At 37.9% G+C, this 20,088-nt stretch overlaps 1 protein-coding gene and 1 long non-coding RNA gene across 7 annotated transcripts in view; one reads left to right on the forward strand and one right to left on the reverse strand.

Moving 5' to 3' along the window:
- The window catches only part of VTI1A (vesicle transport through interaction with t-SNAREs 1A), a 191,062-nt gene extending 171,103 nt beyond the window's left edge, over positions 1-19,959 (reverse strand). For all 6 annotated transcript variants that reach the window (XM_026704768.2, XM_087932734.1, XM_026704769.2 and 3 more), the window contains exons 1-3: positions 19,664-19,959; positions 18,253-18,311; positions 7,997-8,107 (exon numbers count right to left, since the gene is read on the reverse strand). In XM_026704768.2, coding sequence (XP_026560553.1) covers positions 7,997-8,107; positions 18,253-18,311; positions 19,664-19,757 — 264 coding nt within the window. In that variant the 5' untranslated portion in view covers positions 19,758-19,959. The remainder of the gene's footprint in view (positions 1-7,996; positions 8,108-18,252; positions 18,312-19,663) is intronic.
- LOC148125803 (uncharacterized) overlaps positions 1-20,088 on the forward strand; it is a 503,025-nt gene that overhangs the window by 301,902 nt on the left and 181,035 nt on the right. The window lies entirely within an intron of this gene.

Below are 20,088 nucleotides of genomic sequence, written 5' to 3' on the forward strand. Positions count from 1 at the left end.
CAGCTATAACCTCAGAGGTTAATTATTAATTAAGACTGTTAAATTGTCTTTCATATTCCTTATGAGATCGCTTCATCATGATGAGTTTTAGACGTGATTGTTTTCTGTTGTGAGTACACTGAAAAAGAAGAAATTAAACATTTTCTTGTGCAAAAAAATAGTTTCCAGGAATTTGAATATACCACTGAATTTCAGCTAGTTATCTTTATTGGCTCAATTTCTCCTAAGCTGATTAGACTGTTCAGCCCAACGCTCTGCTTAATCTAAATTGCAGCATCCCATACAGTTGGCTGTCCATTTAAAAATATAGTGTGTACAGGAACCACCATCTCTAGATAATTGGTCCACCTGTCCAACTGCTTTCACCGTCAAAATTTTCCAACCTTTAATTGAAATTTGTTTTCTCTGAACTTAAATCCATTATTCCTTCATGTCCTTCATTTTTGAGTGAGAAGATAAAGAATTCTTGCAAGTATTTGAAAAGTTCTGTGGTTTGCTAGCTAGATCTGTATCCACTTAATTGTAATGCAATCTGTCCCTTAACTAGCTTGCCTATCAGTATGTTAAAGAGAGTTTTATCAAACTCTTTGTTGAGATCCATAGTGAAGGACATGTAACTCGAGGATGAATTATTGAGTTCTTAGTGTTCTCCAAACTTCCTGCATACTATATGTTGTATTACCAGGCTAAGTAAGACCATCAGTGCACGATAGAGTGGAGTTTTGCTGACTGTTTATATGTACACATCATGTACAAAAAAATGTTTTGGGCCTGGTAAGAAAGAAAACATTAGGAAAAAATTCAGCTGGTTGTTTCCCAATTTCTGAGAAGGAAAAATGAAAACACGATGCTTTCAAGATCGATGTCAAAGTACACCAAGGCCACACCAAGAAAAAAATGCCACAGATTTGATTGCAACTATAGATATAGATGTATTCTATAATAATAGAGTTTGGAACATCTGGTTGCATTTTCCCTTAGCCTCTCATATTCCCAATGCACTATAAACTAGGTTGGGGTAATGAATCGTCTGCAAGAAAACAACCAAGCTCAGAAAATATCAAGGACTGCTCATTTCAACCCTGTATTAACAAATATACTCCTCTACTGAGTCTAATGCGTCTTACCCTTTGTCTGGTAACAAAGAAAATTGGTAATATGTGCCTCCTGATATACAAAAAGGAAGCACAGTAGTCTTGACAAATGACAGGCCACTTAATGAAGGTTCAGAATTTACTTTATATGATCCTGTTTCACAGTTACAACAGCTGAAGTAGCACCACATCATATACCCTTATGACAGACCACAGAGAGGCTGGAGCGTACTCTCCCTATCACTCTTCCTCTTATCCTGCCCTGCAGCACATGGGCCTGCTCCCCATGCCTCCCTTGCAGAAATGGTGGCTGCTTTCAGAGCTTTCTGCGCCCATCAGCTCACCACTGATCATCGGGTCCTAGGGAGACTGCAACGCTCTCCTACCTTTGGATAGGCAAGGCAGCCCTTGCGTAAAAGACAACTTCAGGATGAGCTTCCTAAAAATCTTTCCTTGCTTAATTCCCCTCCCCCTCCCCCCAGAAAGCCACATTAGTTAAATAAACAGAATAAAAAAACCTGGGAGGAACAGATTTGTTGATATTCTCTCTCCCTCTCTCTCTCTCTCTCTCACACACACACACACACACACACACACACACACACACACACACACACGATCACTATAATTAGGTACTAAAACTAAACTCTCCCTCTGTTCTCCAATCTGTATCCTTTTTACCTTTGACTCCAGGCTGAAAAATAGAGGAACAAAGCGAACAAAAGACTAAAATCTGAAAGGCATCTCCAAAGGTTGTGCAACAAAATGGAGGACCCTGGGTCTTTGCAAGCTTTAACTGTCCGTCTGACTATCTGGGGTCTACAGGCATACTAATTGCAGCCTTATTTGAGATATTAAGACCTGCCTGCAAACATTTATGCTTACGTGGGTTACTTTTAAAGAACACCCAAAAGCTTTAGCAGATATCTTCACGGGTACTTGCTGATAGGCACGTATTATGTTTCAGGGGCTGTGCATCAGCTTCTTATAAGTTTATACATTTCTGGGTTTAATTTAAAGTACTGGTACTTTAACTTGTGGAGCTCTTTATTGTTTGCATTAAGTTATGTACAGGACCATATCCCACTGGTTCCCAAGTATATCCAACCATTTCCAATTGCTTGTCCCCATTTTCAGGAAGTTAGGACAGTTGTTTCAGCATGAAAAACATTTTTATATGATGGGACTAGAATGGTCTCTTTGGAATGGCCTCCCATCAGAAATTCATGGGTCTCCAACATTATCTGTCTTCCAGAAAATGTTCGAAAGAGAGTTTTTCTGAAGAGCTTTTGGGAACCTGACACTAGGTCTTTTTAGTGTATTCATCTTGCATATTCCTTGATGTTACTACATTTTGTTCTGTTACTATGAGGCACCAAATGACAGTCGGGCAGAATAAAAACTTAGTGCATAAATGCATACATATCTAAATAACCAATCAGTTGGGTTTAATATGTTATTCTTGTCTGCAATAAAGTTTCTAATGTAGACAATTTATATCTGGGAGTCTTCTGCCAAGAGATAAGAGATAAATGAATGGAAACCTCTGATTTACTCCAAGCTCTTGTGTGAAGTCTTATATAACTGTCCATTCATTTTCACCTTCTCTTCTTAGACTATTACTGGAAGCAAAGCTTTTGTTTCTCAGACTCTCTGACCACCCAAGTACAAACTCCTAAATAGAAGGAAATTATGTTAGAAATTCTCCATATCACAACTCAATATAAACAGTTAATTTTTTTCAACCATTTGTTGTGGCAAGACTTCATTGTAGAATACTACTCAATCAAAATGTGAACTATTGGTTGAAGTATCGCCAACTAAGTACTTAATAAATAAGACTATCTTTCAATGCCTCAACCAGATAGAATGTTAGACCACTAAGAAGTCCTTACTTCAAGTAATGCAAGTGAAAATAAGATACTGAATGAAAGCCTCATTAGAATCTATAAGATTTTAAATAGACTACAATATGACTTCTAAGTGCAGATATTTTATACCATAGTGTTAATCATTTTTGCATACTCTCTGCATGTCTTTCCTCAATTGTTATTATAAAAATTAGTGTTTTCCTGTTCTCAAGCCAGAATAACAGAACTTTTTCCATTGTAGTTATGCCATATCACAAACATGAAGAACAATTTGATTCACACGCTAATTCCAGACCCTAAAATAGCATGTCCAATGATGAGGCAGAAAAACCATACATGTACATCCTGGTTGAGTGAGGCTTCTTCAAAAATGGCTTTGCTTTAGCCATCTCAGCTTTTCTTTCCTTGGTATGTGAAATGTATCTGTATAAAAAAGTTATACAAAGAGCAGCAATGGTAGTTTCTATAACTGTAAATGTATTTCAATTCCTGTTTCACCAAAACATTTCAATATACTTTTATTTCCTTTTTTAAAACTAAAAGTACACCAGAGCATCTTAGCGGAACATTATACCATCAATTACTTTTTAGAATTTAAAAAGTAGACTTTGTTTGCAGCAAAACACATTATCTATTTGCAGGGGAGGTCTGAACACAGAATAACAAAGTTAGAAAGGACCTTGGAGGTTTTCCAGTTCAATCCCCTACTTGAGAATGAGCCCCTATACCAGTGGTGGCTAACCTTTTTGGGCTCCTGTGGTAAAATTTGTGCCAGCACACACACACTCGCATACCAGATTGCAATGTGCGCCCCCCCTCCCCATGCCTCCTGCGCATGCGCACACAATCCACCCCTCCACCCACTTACCTGCACTGCGCCTCACAGCTGATTTTTCCCCTGGTTGGTTTGAGGCCTTTTTCGGCCTCCCAGAGGCTTGGAAAAAACCTCTGCAAGGCTTTTCAGGCTGAATAGGCTCACTTAGTCACTTCCAGTATTATAGGAAGTGATTAAACGGGCCTATAATTCATCCCAAAAAGCCTCTGGGAGGCCAAAAAAGGCCTCAAACCAACCAGAAAAAAAAATCACTTGTGAGGCGCATGCATGCGCAGTGAGGTAAGTTTGCCTGCGGCTCGTGTGCCAGCACAAATGGCTCTGCGTGCCACTAGTGGCACGCATGCCAAAGGTTTGCTATCACGGCCCTATATCATTTTGGAAAAATAGCTGTCCAGTCTCTTCTTAAAGTCTGCAGTAATGGGACACTGACAATCTCTGAAGGCAAGCCACACTAGTTAATTGTTCTCATCCTTAGTAAATTTCTCCTAAGTTTTAGGTTACTTCTCTCCTTCTTTAGCTTCTACCCATTGTTTCTGATACTTTGAAAAATAGATCAACCCCCTCTTCTTTGTGGCAGCCACTCAAATATTAAAACACTGCTATCATGTCTTCCCTAGTCCTTCTTTTTACTAGATTAGACATATCCAATTCTTGCAACCATTCTTCATATGTTTTAATCTCCATTTCCCTACTTCTTTGGTACACGGATATTCTGACATATATGGCCTTTTAAAGTTATAATATAATTTCAATATGGCTGCTAAAAGCAAAATTTATATTTCCTATACCTTAGGAATAGGTAGGACATTGACTAGAGTAACAGGTGAGTCATTTTTGCAGGTCTAGTTTTATAGCTCTAGAATAAAACAATTTTTTTTGCAAACAATGCACTAACTACACATTACCTAGGGCTACAAATCTTGGCTACAAAAATTTAGACTATTGGTAGATAGCAACAAAGAATTAAAACGTAATGAGTTACACTTAGAAAGCTTGACAAACCATTGCAAATCTGTGTGTGTGTGAGTGGGGGGGGGGAGAGTGAGGGAGAGAGAGAGAGAGAGAGAGAATGCTTCTTAAAATGTCTGGCTTCTGAAAATCAGGAATACCGGATTTTTTGGGAAAGGGAAAATGAAGAAGGATAAGAATGCTCTTATCAGAGTAATTCTGGCTGTTAATATTGCTTTTAAGATTACTTAGATAATTTTTTTCTCCCAACATAATTACACACTGCAATTCCATATTTGACCACAAGATGGAGCTACCTATACAGAAAATTTGTTAAACTTTCCTGCTGTTTAAAACTGATACTTTTAAAATGTGCTTAACAATAAACTTCACTCCCAGTTGTCTAATACCTTCAGTAAAACAATCCTGATAATCCTGTCAGTATCAACCTGTTAACATGTTTCTCAAAAGTCTAAAAAGATGAAGCAAAATAGCATCAATAAAACTCTTATGTTTATTGTTTCTTCAATGTAGAATTTAAGAATTTACAATAAAACTTACATAGAGGGTTTTAAACATACATGTAGCCAAATACAGATAGCCCTCAACATACAACATTCAGTTAGTGGCCATTTGAAGTTACAAAGGCACTGAAAAAATGACTTAACAACTGTTTGTCACACTTACGACAGTTGCAGCTTGGCAACTGGCACATATTTACGACAGTTGCAGTCATTGATCAGTCAAGTAAGTTAAATAAGGCAAGTAAAGTCGTAAAATGGTGGAAAACTCACTTAACACTTGTCATAGCAATGGAAATTTTGGGCTCAATTTTATTCGTATGTCAAGGCCTCTCTGCATATCCTCTTTCATGCTTGTTTTTGTTTTGTAAAATCAACCTGGCTATTAAGTCTTATGATGTTCTTGTAAGTACAATCAGAGATCACCTAAACTGTCTTACTGAGGACCATCTGTGATTTTATAATTCAAATGGTTAATTATATTGCATAGAAATTTCCTAATCATCTCAAATAAGTGACTTGTTGGAATGCTTATTGTAACCTTCACATCTTGCTAGCTGCAGTAGCAAATCTAAAAAACAGGTATGAGACATACTATACCATGTTAAACTATGTGACAATAATTGGTAAAGACTGTTGGTATAAATATTTAACCTACTTTGAACAAAGTGAATCGTAAATTAAGACAGGAAAAAAATGTTACATTGTTTTATGTAAATGGCTCGTGCACAAAAAAAATAACAGATAACAAAAATTTAACACCTTTATCTCTCCTAGGAGGAAATTTCAACCAAGCATAGTGGCAGAAGATCTGAATTAAGAAAAGTATAAAATATGTAATCCTTTCACCTGTACAAACTAGGCATTGATAAATTTCAGAGTTCTCTTGAATCCGATTAATTTTTTATCTGGGCTATAATAGTAATTACTAAAATAACTTTCTAAAACCAAAGACAGGATAATACCCAAAATTAAAAGTATAAAAACAACCATGCCAGATTATGCCAAGGCCTAAATTTCCAGATTATGCCAAGGTCTACAGGAAGCCCATAAACAGCCCTAGAGTCTGACCCCTTCTCTGTTTGTATGCCCACGCAACAATAAATATCATTCTGTAGTAGCTACTGGTATCTTTGTCCCCTGTAGTGACACCCCAATTGATGATAAGTAAATTATGCAGTAGTAATTCTAGAGGTGCATACCGTATAAAGCAGCCCTTTCTATAATCTGATTGGAATATCTTTGTCTGGCTTGCTCAAATGACTTGGAGTTCTAAGATTACAAGAACAACTCTGCATTAATTATTATTCACTTTCTGACCACCATCAAAATGTTATTTGCTCATTCCTCTTCTCTTTCTTTTTTTATAAATTATGATGTTTCAAATACTGTATAACATTTTATATATAGCTCTATATTGTTGTGACTGCCTTTGTTTATTGTACCACATTCATGATTCATATTGCAAGTCACAATCATATTTCAGAAATCCAACTTTAGAGTTTTCTTAATATTTGTGGATAACAAAAATATGTACAGTTATTCACAATTTATGTTTCAGAATATTGTAGAAACAATCCAGAAGAGCTACTTGTGATTCAAATGATTACTTGTATTATTTAAAATTGTATTTTGCTTAGACCTAAGTCTTTGGTATTGGCTGCATGCTTAAAATTACATTTGGAACTGACAAATGAATTATTTTGCAATGCATCTTGAAATGCAGTTGCAATCTTGAAAAAATGGACATTCCATAAAACACTGTTGCTTCACTCTCCTAAATGTACAGGTGAAACTCAAAAAAATTAGAGCTGTAAGCCATAATCATCTCAATTATGACAAATCATGGCTTGAACTATCTTGCTTTGCATGTAATGAGTCTATCTCATAGTTATCTCATAGTTTTACCTTTTAAGTTGCATTACTGAAATAAATGAACTTTTGCACGATATTCTAATTTTTCGAGTTTCACCTGTAGAAGTGGAAAACATTCCTTGCCACTTTTCAGCCTCAATGTTGTATCAGTCTCTTCATTTGAGAAATAGGAAGTTTAACTGAACACTTGGCTTATGGAAACTGAATGATTTCCAGTAACCATGTAGACAAATGTTTAGTTAAACAAAATATTGAATACCTGATGAAATAGCTTTTATTTAATTTTATAAAATGATGTGTTAATTTAAATATAAATTAACTCCATTATCTAATAAATAAGATTCTTATTTATTATTAAATAGATTTTTGAAAGCTATACTTAATTATACCATTAAGAATAATTCTGCTAAACATTGTATTAAAAAGAATCAAGCAAAACCTGAGGAAGAGACCATTATACAAGCTAGGTTCACTCCTTATGTTCCGAAATGATAATTATTTTCCTAAAATAATAAGGATAGAAAAGTGGGTAATTGGCTCAAACACAATGCTGAGTATTTATGTAATTATACACTCATTATTAATAATAGTGTACAAGAACAAGTTATGTTTAAGAAATCATAGGGTTGTATTTATATTTGTATGAGGAAACTTCTGATCTTAGGCAAAAATGGATCTACAATAAAATTCAATCAATAATTTAATTAATTTAGTTATTATTTTTGTGTTTCTATCATACGTGAAACAATCAAATGTTAATTAGAGTGAAGAATGATAATGCTATAAGTGAAGCCTACTATAAAAAAAGTTTCATGAATTGTCTCTCAAAATGCCATAGATGAATTAACTCACAAAATCTGTGTCAAGTTTTTCCATTTCTTGCTTGTAGCTCTTCATTCTACTGCTGTACATGGCTCGGCTCTGTGGAGGGATTTCACGCACTTCAAGTTCCATTTGTTCCAACTGATGTTTAAAATTACGAAGAAAAAAAGAAATGAAAAAGTAAGATGCTATAATTGGATTTGAATGTGAAAAATAAATTATTCAAGGAATAAGAATGTTTAAATATAACTTGAACAATTATGCATATAATCATACCAAGCTATGAATTTAAAACCATAATGGCTAACTACACACAACAGCTAAAAGCAAAGCACATTACGGTTTAGTTTGATATACGAACCAAATCACTAACAAATCTATACAAATAGGCACAGACATTCTTAAAAAAAAAGAATCTATCAGATTATAAAACACAAGCATTATTACTAGCTGCAAGATATTCTATGGCATCCATATGCATTCATAGCAACAACCTATCATTATAACAAACACAGGTTTATCACTGTTTATGAAATGGTTTCTCAACATCTATAATATAACAGACCAGTGTGCCAATAAATTCCAAATGAATTTATCAAAATCATATTTGCTGAAAAATTCAAGTTCTGTCACTGATTGAAGAACCTGTCTCAGTCTTTTTGTTTTTCAAGCAGGTTAACTCCGTGGTCAGTATGGACATGTTCTGGTAAACCATGGGCAATTCTTCTGGTTTCTACTTTATCCATTTTGAGTATTCATCCAGTTTCTCGGCCAAGCAAGTGATCATTTTATCTTGTAAATGGACATTTTAGCAAGCAGTCAGTGTTGTATGTTAACAGGTATAGAGTACATATTATGATGGATGTAATGAATGACTTTCTATGGCATCACTATCTTATTAGTTTTTCTAACCATATCATCTGAGGGATTGTGTTAATTCCATCTGTGAGCCCTCAGAAAAATGTACTTGCTTAATTAAAAACTAAAAGCAACTAAGTTGTTATTTAACCAAAATTCAAAGAATTGATAAAAACTAATACATTTAACTTTTAAACTAATGTCTTCATTTTGTAGATTAACTTACAGAACAGAATTTCAGGCTTATAATGGTTAATGATTTTATTATAGTTAGCATTATCCATCCTGTATTGAAATAATATAAGTGTGGCTACAAAGGAACACATATTTGCTTTATGATATAAGAAATTCAGGTAAATAAAATATTTCTCCAAATTGTCTGAGTTGGTAATTCCTTAATTGGGATATTGTGGAATTCAAGGAACTACAATTCACATAAACAATCAAAATGTAAACAAAAGTCTATTCAAAGAACTACCAAAAACATTCCCAACAGTGAAAGGGCAAGTATATACACAATGAGCAAAACCCACTCCCTTCTAGCACTGCGGATGCTACTTAGTTGGATAATGAAATGTCTGGAAGAAAACAATCAAACTTAAAGAAAACCAAGGACACCACATAAATTTCTTCAGTTGTCTGATTATTTAAATAACATTTTATCAGATCTTTACTCTTATAAACCCTTTTTGTTTTATGATTGTTACTTTTGTGTATTTTATTGTTGTTTCACATGTAAAAATAAATGTTAAGTTTGTAATAGTTAAGAATTGTTTATTTCTTTTATTTTATTTATCAAATTTATATGCTCTTTTCTTGTGATTAATAGTCAAAATGTGTCCATTATCCTAATATGTAGTTAACAAGGAATCTCTTATATTGACTAACCACAGTTGTACATAATGCTAAGTCAGGACTTTAAAACTATGATATATTAATCAACCCACAGTAACATGGTTCATGTGTAACGCTAAATTATATTGAGTAGAATGTCATATCACAGTAAGCTAAATAATTTCAAAATTTATAGCTATGCATAACATTGCTCCTGGGATATAGTATTTTCTTACTTAGCTGGACTCAAGCGGAGGTTTTGCTAAAAAGCTTAAAGAGCAGAGACACAAACTAGAACAGGACTGTCAAACCCCAGGCCCATGGGCCAGATGCATCACACACTGGACCCGCCCACGCCCAGTTTAGTGAAAAGAAAAAAAGTACTGATACATCGCGTGACGCCTCCATGAACACGTGAGTTTGACACCCCCGAACTAGAAAAATAAATTTTAAAAAGCTGAGCAAGTTACATGGCAACTGTAGGGTGTGTGTGTGAGAGAGAGAGTGCTGCAATACCCCTGGGGTTGGTCGTGAGGGCAAATGACTGCCCTTTTGAAGTCGGGTCATAAGTAGCTTTTGGGGACTTTTATCATAACTTTGAATAGTTGTTAAGTAACTAGTTGTAAGATAGCAACTACTTATATATGAAGCTGTGAGCCTATATTTTGCCTTCTTATAGGGCAGTGGTTCCCAAAGTGGGTGGTACCGCCCCTGAAGTATGCTGATGGGATGTCTTAGGGGGCAAAGAGGCAGCAGGGGGTGTTTGACGCCAGCCCTGCAGGCTCACTGACTGCTGGTCACGCAGCCCATTAACTGTTTCATTGCTCCGTAGCCAGCACCTCGAATGCAGAAACTGTGCACGGTGAGCCTTGCCAAGCCTGGAGGGGGGAGAGAGAGGTGGGACGTGGAGGAAAGGAGGTGCCTTAGCTTGCAGGCTGCCCTCTCTGGTGGAAGCAGCAGAGGCGTGCCAGAAGGCCCGAAAGCAAAACCCTCCCAAGGTGCACAGTGGAAGCGGTGGGTGGTCTGGCGTTAGGGCCCCCTTTCCCAAAGAACAAGGGAGCGCGCAGCCTCTCCAGCCAGCCGGGCTTGCACGCAGGATGCAGATGGGGGCAGCTGTGGCTCTCCAAGGTGCGTGGTTCGGTTCGGTTCGGCTCTACGTGGCCATCCCTGACCTAAAACCTAGCCTCCCTCTGCAGCCCAGTTCTTTCGACTGAGCCCTGCACTTGCTTGCTTGCTTGGTTTCCAAGTGATCATTCCCTCTGCTTCTGCGGGTCTGGGCTGCTTCCACATGACTTCCTCCTCTTGGGCAGAGCGTAAAGATGGGCGGAATGCTTCCCCAAAGTTGGGAGTCTCTGAGCGTGTGCAGAGTACCTCCCTTTGTTTGGCCCAATGGAAGTGGACCTTGGGTTGAAGCAAAGAGGGTGAAGTCAGCCGCATCACTGCGCCAGGGAGGTTGGCATTGCAAAATTGGATGTCAAACAAAGAACAGGGGCAGGCGGCTGGAGAAGGGGCAGAGGAGCAGGAAGATCTTAGCCATGGTTTATTGACTAAGCCGGAATCAAACAGCATGCTAAACTCTAAACCAGAATGGCTGGGTTGATATATTCAGCCCGTGTTTCTCAACCTTGGAAACTTGTGTGGACTTCAATTCCCACTCTGGCTTTGCTCTACTTTCCCAAAGTGCCGCCCCTGTCGCATTCTTTCTTTCTGTCTGTCTGTCCGTCCATCTGTCTGTCCATCCATCCACCCACGCACACACACATCCAAAAGGTCTGCCTGCCTGTCTGCCTTCCTATCTACCTACCTACCTGCCTGTCTTTCTGTCTACCTACCTATCTACCAATATAAATCTAATCTATCTATCTATTTATCTATCTATCTATCTATCCATCCATCCAAAAGGTCTGTCTGTCTGCCTACCTTCCTGCCTACCTACGTGCCTGCCTACCTGTCTTTCTATCTACCTACATACCTACCTATCTACCAATATAGATCTATCTACCTACCTACTTATCTACCAATCTACCTACCTACCTACTTACCTATCCATACATTCATCCAAAAGGTCTGCCTGCCTGCCTGCCTACCTACCTATCTACCAATCTACCTACCTATCTACCTACCCGTCTCTCTCTGCCTCTCTCTCTCTCTCTATCCATCCGTCCATCCATCCATCCATGTTTGAAGTGCCAGCCCCGCAGGCACATTGGGAAAGTTGAGCAAAGCCAGTCTGGGAGGGAGGGAGGGAGGGAGAGAGAGAGAGAGAGAGAGAGAGAGAGAGAGAGAAAGAGAAAGAGAAAGAGAAAGAGAAAGAGAGACACCTGATGCATCAGACTGAAATGAGGCCTAGTTTAGACTAAGGCCCTTTTCCACACTGAAACATCTTTGCCAGCATACTGAAACATCTTTGGCTTCCATTAAAGGTTTTGTGGATGGAACATGGTCAAGACTATCAGGAAGCTCTCACATTTTGTTGAGGCTTTAAAGAGGATCCATTGAACCACATCTCCACCCTAAAAATTACTTTTCCTCAATGTATTACAGTGCCAATTCTGAAGAAGGCAAAACCAAAATGTACTGGTAAATTACAAGGAGAACACACACAGAGAGAGAGACACGCACCCTTCTAACCCTCCTGGAGCAGGTGATTGGACTAGAATAGATACCTCATTATCTTTCTCCTCCCTCCCTCCTTTTTTATTTTTTCTTTCTGTCCCTTCCTTCAATCCCCCCTCTTTCTTTCTCCCTTTTTCTTTCTTTCCCTTTTCTCTTTCTTTTCTTCCTTCTCTCTTTCTCTCTCTCTCTCTTTTCTCTCTCTCTCTTTCTCTCTCTCAGGCTCACCCCATTGACTTGACTTGCTTGGGCAGGTTCCTCCAGTGCAGTGGGCTCAATGGGGTGGACCTGCAGGGCCGGCACCTAGAACACGACAGGGGCGGCATGTTTGAAAAGTAGTGCAAAGCCAGAGGTCGATAATTTTTGCCGCAAAGAATCACAAAAGCTTCTGGGTTGTGCACAAGAAGACACGCACCTGTCAATGCAATTCAGCAACATAAAATAAAGAAGATACAAATAAAACAAATCAACAAGAATCGGCAAAGCATCTCTGATTAGATTTTATTCACTACTAGAATCTAATCAGAGATGCTTTGCCAATTCTAGTCCAATAACCTGCTCTAGCAGGGTTAGAAGGGAGTGTGTGTGCATGGCTGTCAAAACTCCAAAAACAGGTCAAGTATCTCTGGGGAGGCCAGTCATAAATTAGAACACTTGCTAAACAACCGGTCATTAAGTGAGGACCACTTGTATTTGGTTTGCCAGTTACCTGGCCACGCCCACCCAGTCATATGACCAGCAAGCCACGCCCACCCAGTCATGTGACCAGCAAACCACACCCTCAAATTAGGCCACACCCACAGAAATTTGAATCCCACCCCTGGGTGGGGGGCACCAAGGATGAGTTTGTAGCACCAAGGGGGTGGTGTGCCAGAAAAAGTTTGGGAACCACTGCTATTGGGCTTTTACCATACGTACTGTGCCATATGAATAAATGCTATACCAATAATGGAGGCTCTTCAGAAGGATCTCTTACAAATTATGCTGCTAGATGTTGCACCTCTGTTGAAGTGCAATATGAAGACAATTACCAAGCACAGCTTTAAATTCTAATTAATGCCAACCACAAGTGGTAAGTGCTTCATAATCACACTTAAATCTAGAAAAAACACTTACTTTAATAAAGGAGTCATGTAATGTAGAGCTAAGAAAGCAGCATTTATATTTACATTAACAAGATGGAGTTGTTATACAATTCTCTTCAATTTGTCTGCTATAATGTAATGTAACCTTTTTGTTTTTCATTTATATAATAAAGCCATGCTAATGCTTACTTCTAAATTATAAACAAACTTTACTGATCTAAAACTGCATTATAGTTTGATTTTCAGTGAGGAAATGATGAACTGATGTCTAGATGGTAGATCTGAACTGCCAAAATCTTTCCAGAAAAAGATGAGATTCTGAGATTGTCCATAAGTGCTCTGGACAGCTGGTTTTTATGAGTTATTTGCAATCAGTTTCCAAGCAGATGAGATTTGCAAGAGATTGCTGAGCTCATAATCGTCAATGTAGCCTTTATGGACTCAAAGTTTGATTGAACCTCACTTCTTAATCACTTCGTGTTTTACTTTTTTATTGTTTTTTAAAGATTGACAACCTTTACATGTGCAAGTTTTATTATGTTCACTGGGTGATTTTTTTTCTTCAATCCTTTAAGAAAAAAATCTTGAGTGTAAGGTTTGGTAGAATAAAAAAAATAGATTATACAGCAAAAGAGTGATTAAAATGTTGATCTTAGAAAGTTTTAAATGTATTAAGTGTTTGTATGAACTTGAACTAACATTTTGAAATTGATTATAATAATCCTTCCTGTGAGAAACTTTATTTACAACTCTAATAAATAAAAATCTGAAAATATGTCTTTGAAGGTTGTTCACTAGAGGGCACCAGAAGGAAATTAATACGTCAATGGATATGTTGAGGGAGGGAGGGAGGGATCACTGCTTCACATGCAGCACTAGTTGCCAGTTTGCTTCTGGAAGTAAGTCAAAGTTATAGTTATTAGGTATAAAGCCCTAAATTGTATAGGGCCTAGTTTCCTAAGAGCTGGCATGTTCTGGGTTCCTTGGATTAAACAATATTATCTCTCAGGATCCCAGAATGTACCTTCTCTGTAATAGTCTCTGTCCTTGAGATCTGGATGGCCCTCACTCTGCTGGTGTTGGTGAATCACATATACCTGTTTCTCAATTGGGCCTTCAGCAAGGAAGAATGAGACTTTATTGCCACCTTATATTTTTACTTTTTATGTTTCCTGATTTTTATTATAATTTGATTGATGCAAGCAGCCAAAGTCAGCAAGAGTCAGGCAGCATATAAGTTTAATAAATGATTATAAACATAAAAAATACGAAATCACAACTGCCAGGTATTTAACTGTGTTAGCTTTCAGTTCTTCCCAAGAACCTAGGATATCGCAATGTATCTGTGTAGTGCATGGGTGGATCCAAGCAGTGTGGCCTTTTGTAATTGACAGATGGAAATAGTGCTAATGTGCACATTTTCTAAGTGCCATCCATGGATTTTTGGCATGGCACATAGTGTCCCGATAATGACAGAGATCATCAGAGCTGGTATAAGCCATAATCTTTTTTGATTTTCAGATTTTGATAGTTTGTGATACCAGCGATAAGTGGAAGGACAGGGTGTTGGCAATCATGAGTTTTAAAAGACTATAAAAACTGTAGACCTCTGATTAAATTAAACAGCTGACAAAAAATAACCACGTTTTCATTAATGAATTACCATGTACAAGTTTATATCAGAATACAGATCTAAATGGTACAAGAACTATGTGCTATAATGGTTTATATTTTACATTTCTAGCAAGGGGCAAAGTTCCAAGTTCAATTCATATATTCAGTTTAATAGAAATGAAAGAATGATACCAACATAGAAAACCAAGCTGAGCACCCATGAAAAGTTAACAGATGGTGGCATACAGAATGTGCATAATGAAGAAAATGAAAATTAACAGAGAAATAAATGCTGACAGACTTATGATATAGTTGATAAAAGGATAGGCACACATTAAAAGAACATGTATGAAGAGAAAAGAAGTAGAAATATTGAGTACAGAATTTATGGAAAATGAAATAGGGGATAGTGAAAAGATAATAGTTGTACCAATAAAGGAGAATATTGAAATGAGGGATCCTTGGTGCTCTCTGAGCTTGGTTGTATTTATGCAGACTTTTGATTACCCAAACTAGACAACATCATCAGTGCTATCACTGATATAGCATATCAATATATCACATGTGCCACTGTGACGCCATGAGTTTGACAGCCCTGGTCTACAGCATATATATAATTACCCTATTGGGGAGAAGGACAGCATATAAATTTAATATTAAAATAAATTTTGTTTGTCATAGCAGACAACCAGATGCCTTTCAGCTGTTCAAACAAGGAGTGCTAGATTTACTTTTTTTTCCTCAATGATGTCCTCCTGCAAAAAGTATTTGGAAAGGTACTGTCCCCAACCAAAAAGTAAACCTGAGTTTTCAAGACTGATAGCTCTTCATTATTCTGTTGTGCATTAATTTAGCCAATCCCTTTTTAAGCCACCCCATAGCTTGTACTAATTTACTTACATAGGAAATTTATACAACTCCACTACCACTTCAAGCAAATAATTGTAGATGACTAATAATATAAACCAATAAATACAATTAAAAACAGACATAATGAATACAGTACAGACCCATTATATAGTATATAGGAAAGCACATATCTTTGCTTTTATTTTAATTAGTAACTTTGTTTTCTTCTTTTTTTTATAAATTCTTCCACTTAAATGATAGCCCTTATATTACATTTCTACAGCATCTTGAATATTATCTACACAGTCATTTGTATTGGACTCTGCTAACAAGGATAAGCCAAGTTTTTACAGCCTTCCAGAAGTATAAGAAGGTTGGAGCTGTCTGCATTTTTGGATTTCCAGGGAAGACACTGCACTAAGGGCATTCAGAACATACCCATCATGTGTTTTTCAAAGGCAGCCCCTGTTATAATGGACCACATTATAATAATCAAGATAAGAAGAGACAAAGATATGATGACTGTAAATTGATGTGAATTCATCACCAAAGAATTTATCACTTCTACAGGAACTTCTCCCACATCCTGCAAACAATACTCTCCTTGTCAAGATCCTTATTCTTTTTAAAGGCAAAGGAGCTATTATGCTGGGAGTAGCACTAAGTACTACTTTTGCCTAGAACAGGTGAGTCAAACACGCAGGCCATGCCCACCCCAGCTCTGCAAAGAGGAAAGCATTGTGATACATCATGTGAAGGCATGGCAGCATGAATTTGACACCTGTGGCCCAGAAGATCTCTCTTAATACCTCTTTGACTATCTCCAGTACAGCAATCTTGGATTTCAAGAAATTGACTTGATCTCTGAGAGTCAGGAGTTCACTGCACTGAATATAAACCCACAATCCCTTTTCAACTGATAGAAAACCAGACAACATACACATTATATAATATACCAGAAAGCACATCTTCCTTGATTTCATTTTAGTTATTAGTGACTTGGTCTCCTTCTTTATCAATTCTTCCACTTAAATGATAGTCCTTATTTTATATTTTTACTGAAAGTGAGCCATGAATTTCCCACACAATTGTTAACCCTCCTTAAATAATTTAAGTATAATGCTAATCTGTAGAAAACAGAGGTCATTGTGTATCATTCTCATAAGATTCTTCCTGTATGTTTGCCATCTTGGTCACAAACTCTGAAATGCCACAATTTGTAACAAGTGTAGAAGAATAAACAATCTGTAAAAATTGTAAACAACAATCTGTTTTCCCACTAGGTCACAAACTCTCTACTAAAAAGTGCTCCTTGGGATTAAACTAGCTGAAGTAATGCTACTCCATCCACTAGTTCATAATCTGAGAAATGATCCATCTAAATCTTAAAATCTTCAGTTCAAACGTGTTCCCAGAAAACAAACAGATACATCCCACTGAGTCATAAAGACCTAATAATATCCAATTATTCAAATAACCCTCCTTAAATAACTCCCCCAATTTTTCAATTTCTTCACAAATCTCCCCTATTCTTATTTTCTGTTTGCTGATTCTAGCTATCAGCTTCCAAGGCATAAAATAATCTGGAGTTTGGTAACATCTTTTCAGATTAACAAAGTTTATTTTATTAAGTTTTTATGAGCCATAGCTCACTTCATCAGGTGCACAGACTGCAGGATTCCAATTGGGATGATATAGGGGGAAGGGAAAGGAAGAGAGGTGATTAATGCAGGTACAGATTACACATAATTGCAAGTACCTTATTAATAACGGTAATGTCTTTAAAAATGTGCTTTTAAAGACCTGAAATAGCTGAAACTATCTGAAGACCTGAAACTAAAGATCTCAACTATTACAGAAAGTCTTAACAAACATGAAGAATTTTAAGAAGTTACAATAAAGTGGTTATTGTAAAAGTAAGGGTAAAGTTTTCCCATGTCCTGTCATGTCCATCTCAAAGTAGCAGTGCTGATCTCTGTTCTTACCGAAGGAACCAGCATTGTCTGAAGACATTTCTGTGATCATGTGGCCAGCATGAGTGTACTCCAAGGTGCATGGAATGCTGTTACTTTCCCAACAAAGTACCTATTTATCTACTTGCATTTGCATGCTTTAGAAGTGCTAGGTGGGCAGGAACTGGGGTAAGTAACAGGAGCTCATCCTGTTACATGGCACTCAAGTCTCGAACCCAGGCATTCTGCTTTCCAGCTGACAAGCTCAGTGTCTTTTAACCGCTGAACCATCATGTACCCAGTCCATGTAACCAGCATTTCTTTTTAATAAAAATGTGTTAGTCTGAAAAGATGCTATCAAACTCCTACTAATTTAGGGGTACCATATAAACTAACAAGGCTATCAAAATATGTAGGAAAAACTCTTTCCAGTCTCATTCCTTTAGTATCCACAATTTAATACACTATTTCCACAACTTACCAACTCTCTTGCTTCTTCCAGCTGCTTTTCCACACTTGAAACCAACTGTCTCTTCTCATCTAAAACAAAATAATAGATGCTTAGTTGAATAATATTTCAATTCTCAGAGCCATACTTAGTAACAACTTGGCAGTATTGAAATCTGGCCAATTTTGCCAGAACTTGGAAGCAAAAGATTGAGTTAAGGTAGTATTTTGTGGAAGACCTACATAAAATTGCAGTTATAGGCTGAGACTGGGAAATTGACAGACATTCCAAAACAAAGCCATGGCAAGTGATACTGTTGATAAGAAAATTGCATGGTTGTACTATTTCCGGAAAATTGCCCAGATATATCTATGAAGCCACCAGAAAGCTGCAAGTTTAAGGACAAAATGAAGGCATCTCTCCTTTAGTACATATTTCATATTTTGCTCTAGAACTGTTAATCGTGCATTTGGCAAGACAGTCTGTGATGGCACTGTTGCTCACTTTGAATCTTTACCTTATACTCTATTCCTGAAGCACAGATTTCTATTCATGCAAAGTAACACTCTAATCATGAAAGGACATTGGAATAAAAAATAACAAAGCGATCAAAACTTCAAAATAAAGGATATAACACAGAATAGTTTCAAACATGTTCTAAAATCCTATTTTTTTCCTACACTATGCCCGGTTTCAACCAATGTGTGTTTGGTCTCAAGTGCTGTGTAAATACATTGCCTCTAAGGAGGTTCATGGAGTGTAACTTCAAAATCCAAAGTTTTTCACAAGAAACTATCCTATCCAGTTCAACTCCTATAATATCTCAGATTAGGCTGAGTCATAGGATCTGCAACCTTAGCTAAATCAGAGCAAGACACTCCACAGCAATGGTGGGATTCAAATTTTTTTACTTCCGGTTCTGTGGGCTTAGTGGGCGTGGCAGGGGAAGGATACTGTAAAATCTCCAGTCAGAAATGGGATTTGCCAGTTCTCTGAACTACTCAAAATTACCGCTACCGGTGCTCCAGAACTGGTCAGAACCAGCTGAATACCACCTCTGCACTACAGGGGATGAAAGATAAGGCCATCCCAGGAAGCCATCTCACTTATCATCTGAGGAGGAGCCATCCTCCTTGGTAGGCATCCCATATTATCTCGACTGTGAAAAACAGAATCCTGGGGTTCAAAGATCATTGGGTCCAATCAGCAGGGTTGTATACAGAGATTCTCAATCACCCAGGTCATGGTCATCCAAGAAAGTCCAGTTGCCTCTTGAAAAATGCACCTTTGCGACGACCAGCAGGATTCTTCCTACCTAGACGATCAGGCTAACTATATCTTCGAGGCACGAAAGGACCACAGTCGTGATAGACAGCAGGTCGTGACATCGGCTGGGGTGATGCAGTAGACTGGCCAGGGCTGCCACCCACCACCCATTACTCACCTCCAACCAACTTGGGGATTTTTCCGATGCGGTTCGTGAGCTCAGCGGTAAGAACCGAAAAGTCTTGTTCGTAGCCCTCGAAATCAGAGGACATAATAGCGGCGGTGGCGGCAGCAGCAAGAAGAAGAAAAAAACAACAACTGGACCTGAATGTCCAAACAGCCAAACTGCCCGCCGTTGACGGAAGCAGAGGAAGACGTTCTCGCCTTTAGCGAGCCGCCGAAACACCAAAACTCTCAACTATAGCCGCTATTACGTTCCTCCTGTCATCACCGGAGACTTCCGGATTGAGTCCCACGAACAAGGTCTTCCCGGGTGTTTCTGACGCGAGCCGAGGTTCCGCTCTCCTATGTGCCCCCGTCCCACAGACCTCCCCGGACCTTTTCCTGACTGACGCCGTGTGGTCGACGACCTTCACCGGGTTA

The sequence above is a fragment of the Pseudonaja textilis genome, chromosome 4 (assembly GCF_049901715.1).
Source record: "Pseudonaja textilis isolate UNSWEBS1 chromosome 4, rPseTex1.2, whole genome shotgun sequence".
Classification (NCBI taxonomy): domain Eukaryota; kingdom Metazoa; phylum Chordata; class Lepidosauria; order Squamata; family Elapidae; genus Pseudonaja; species Pseudonaja textilis.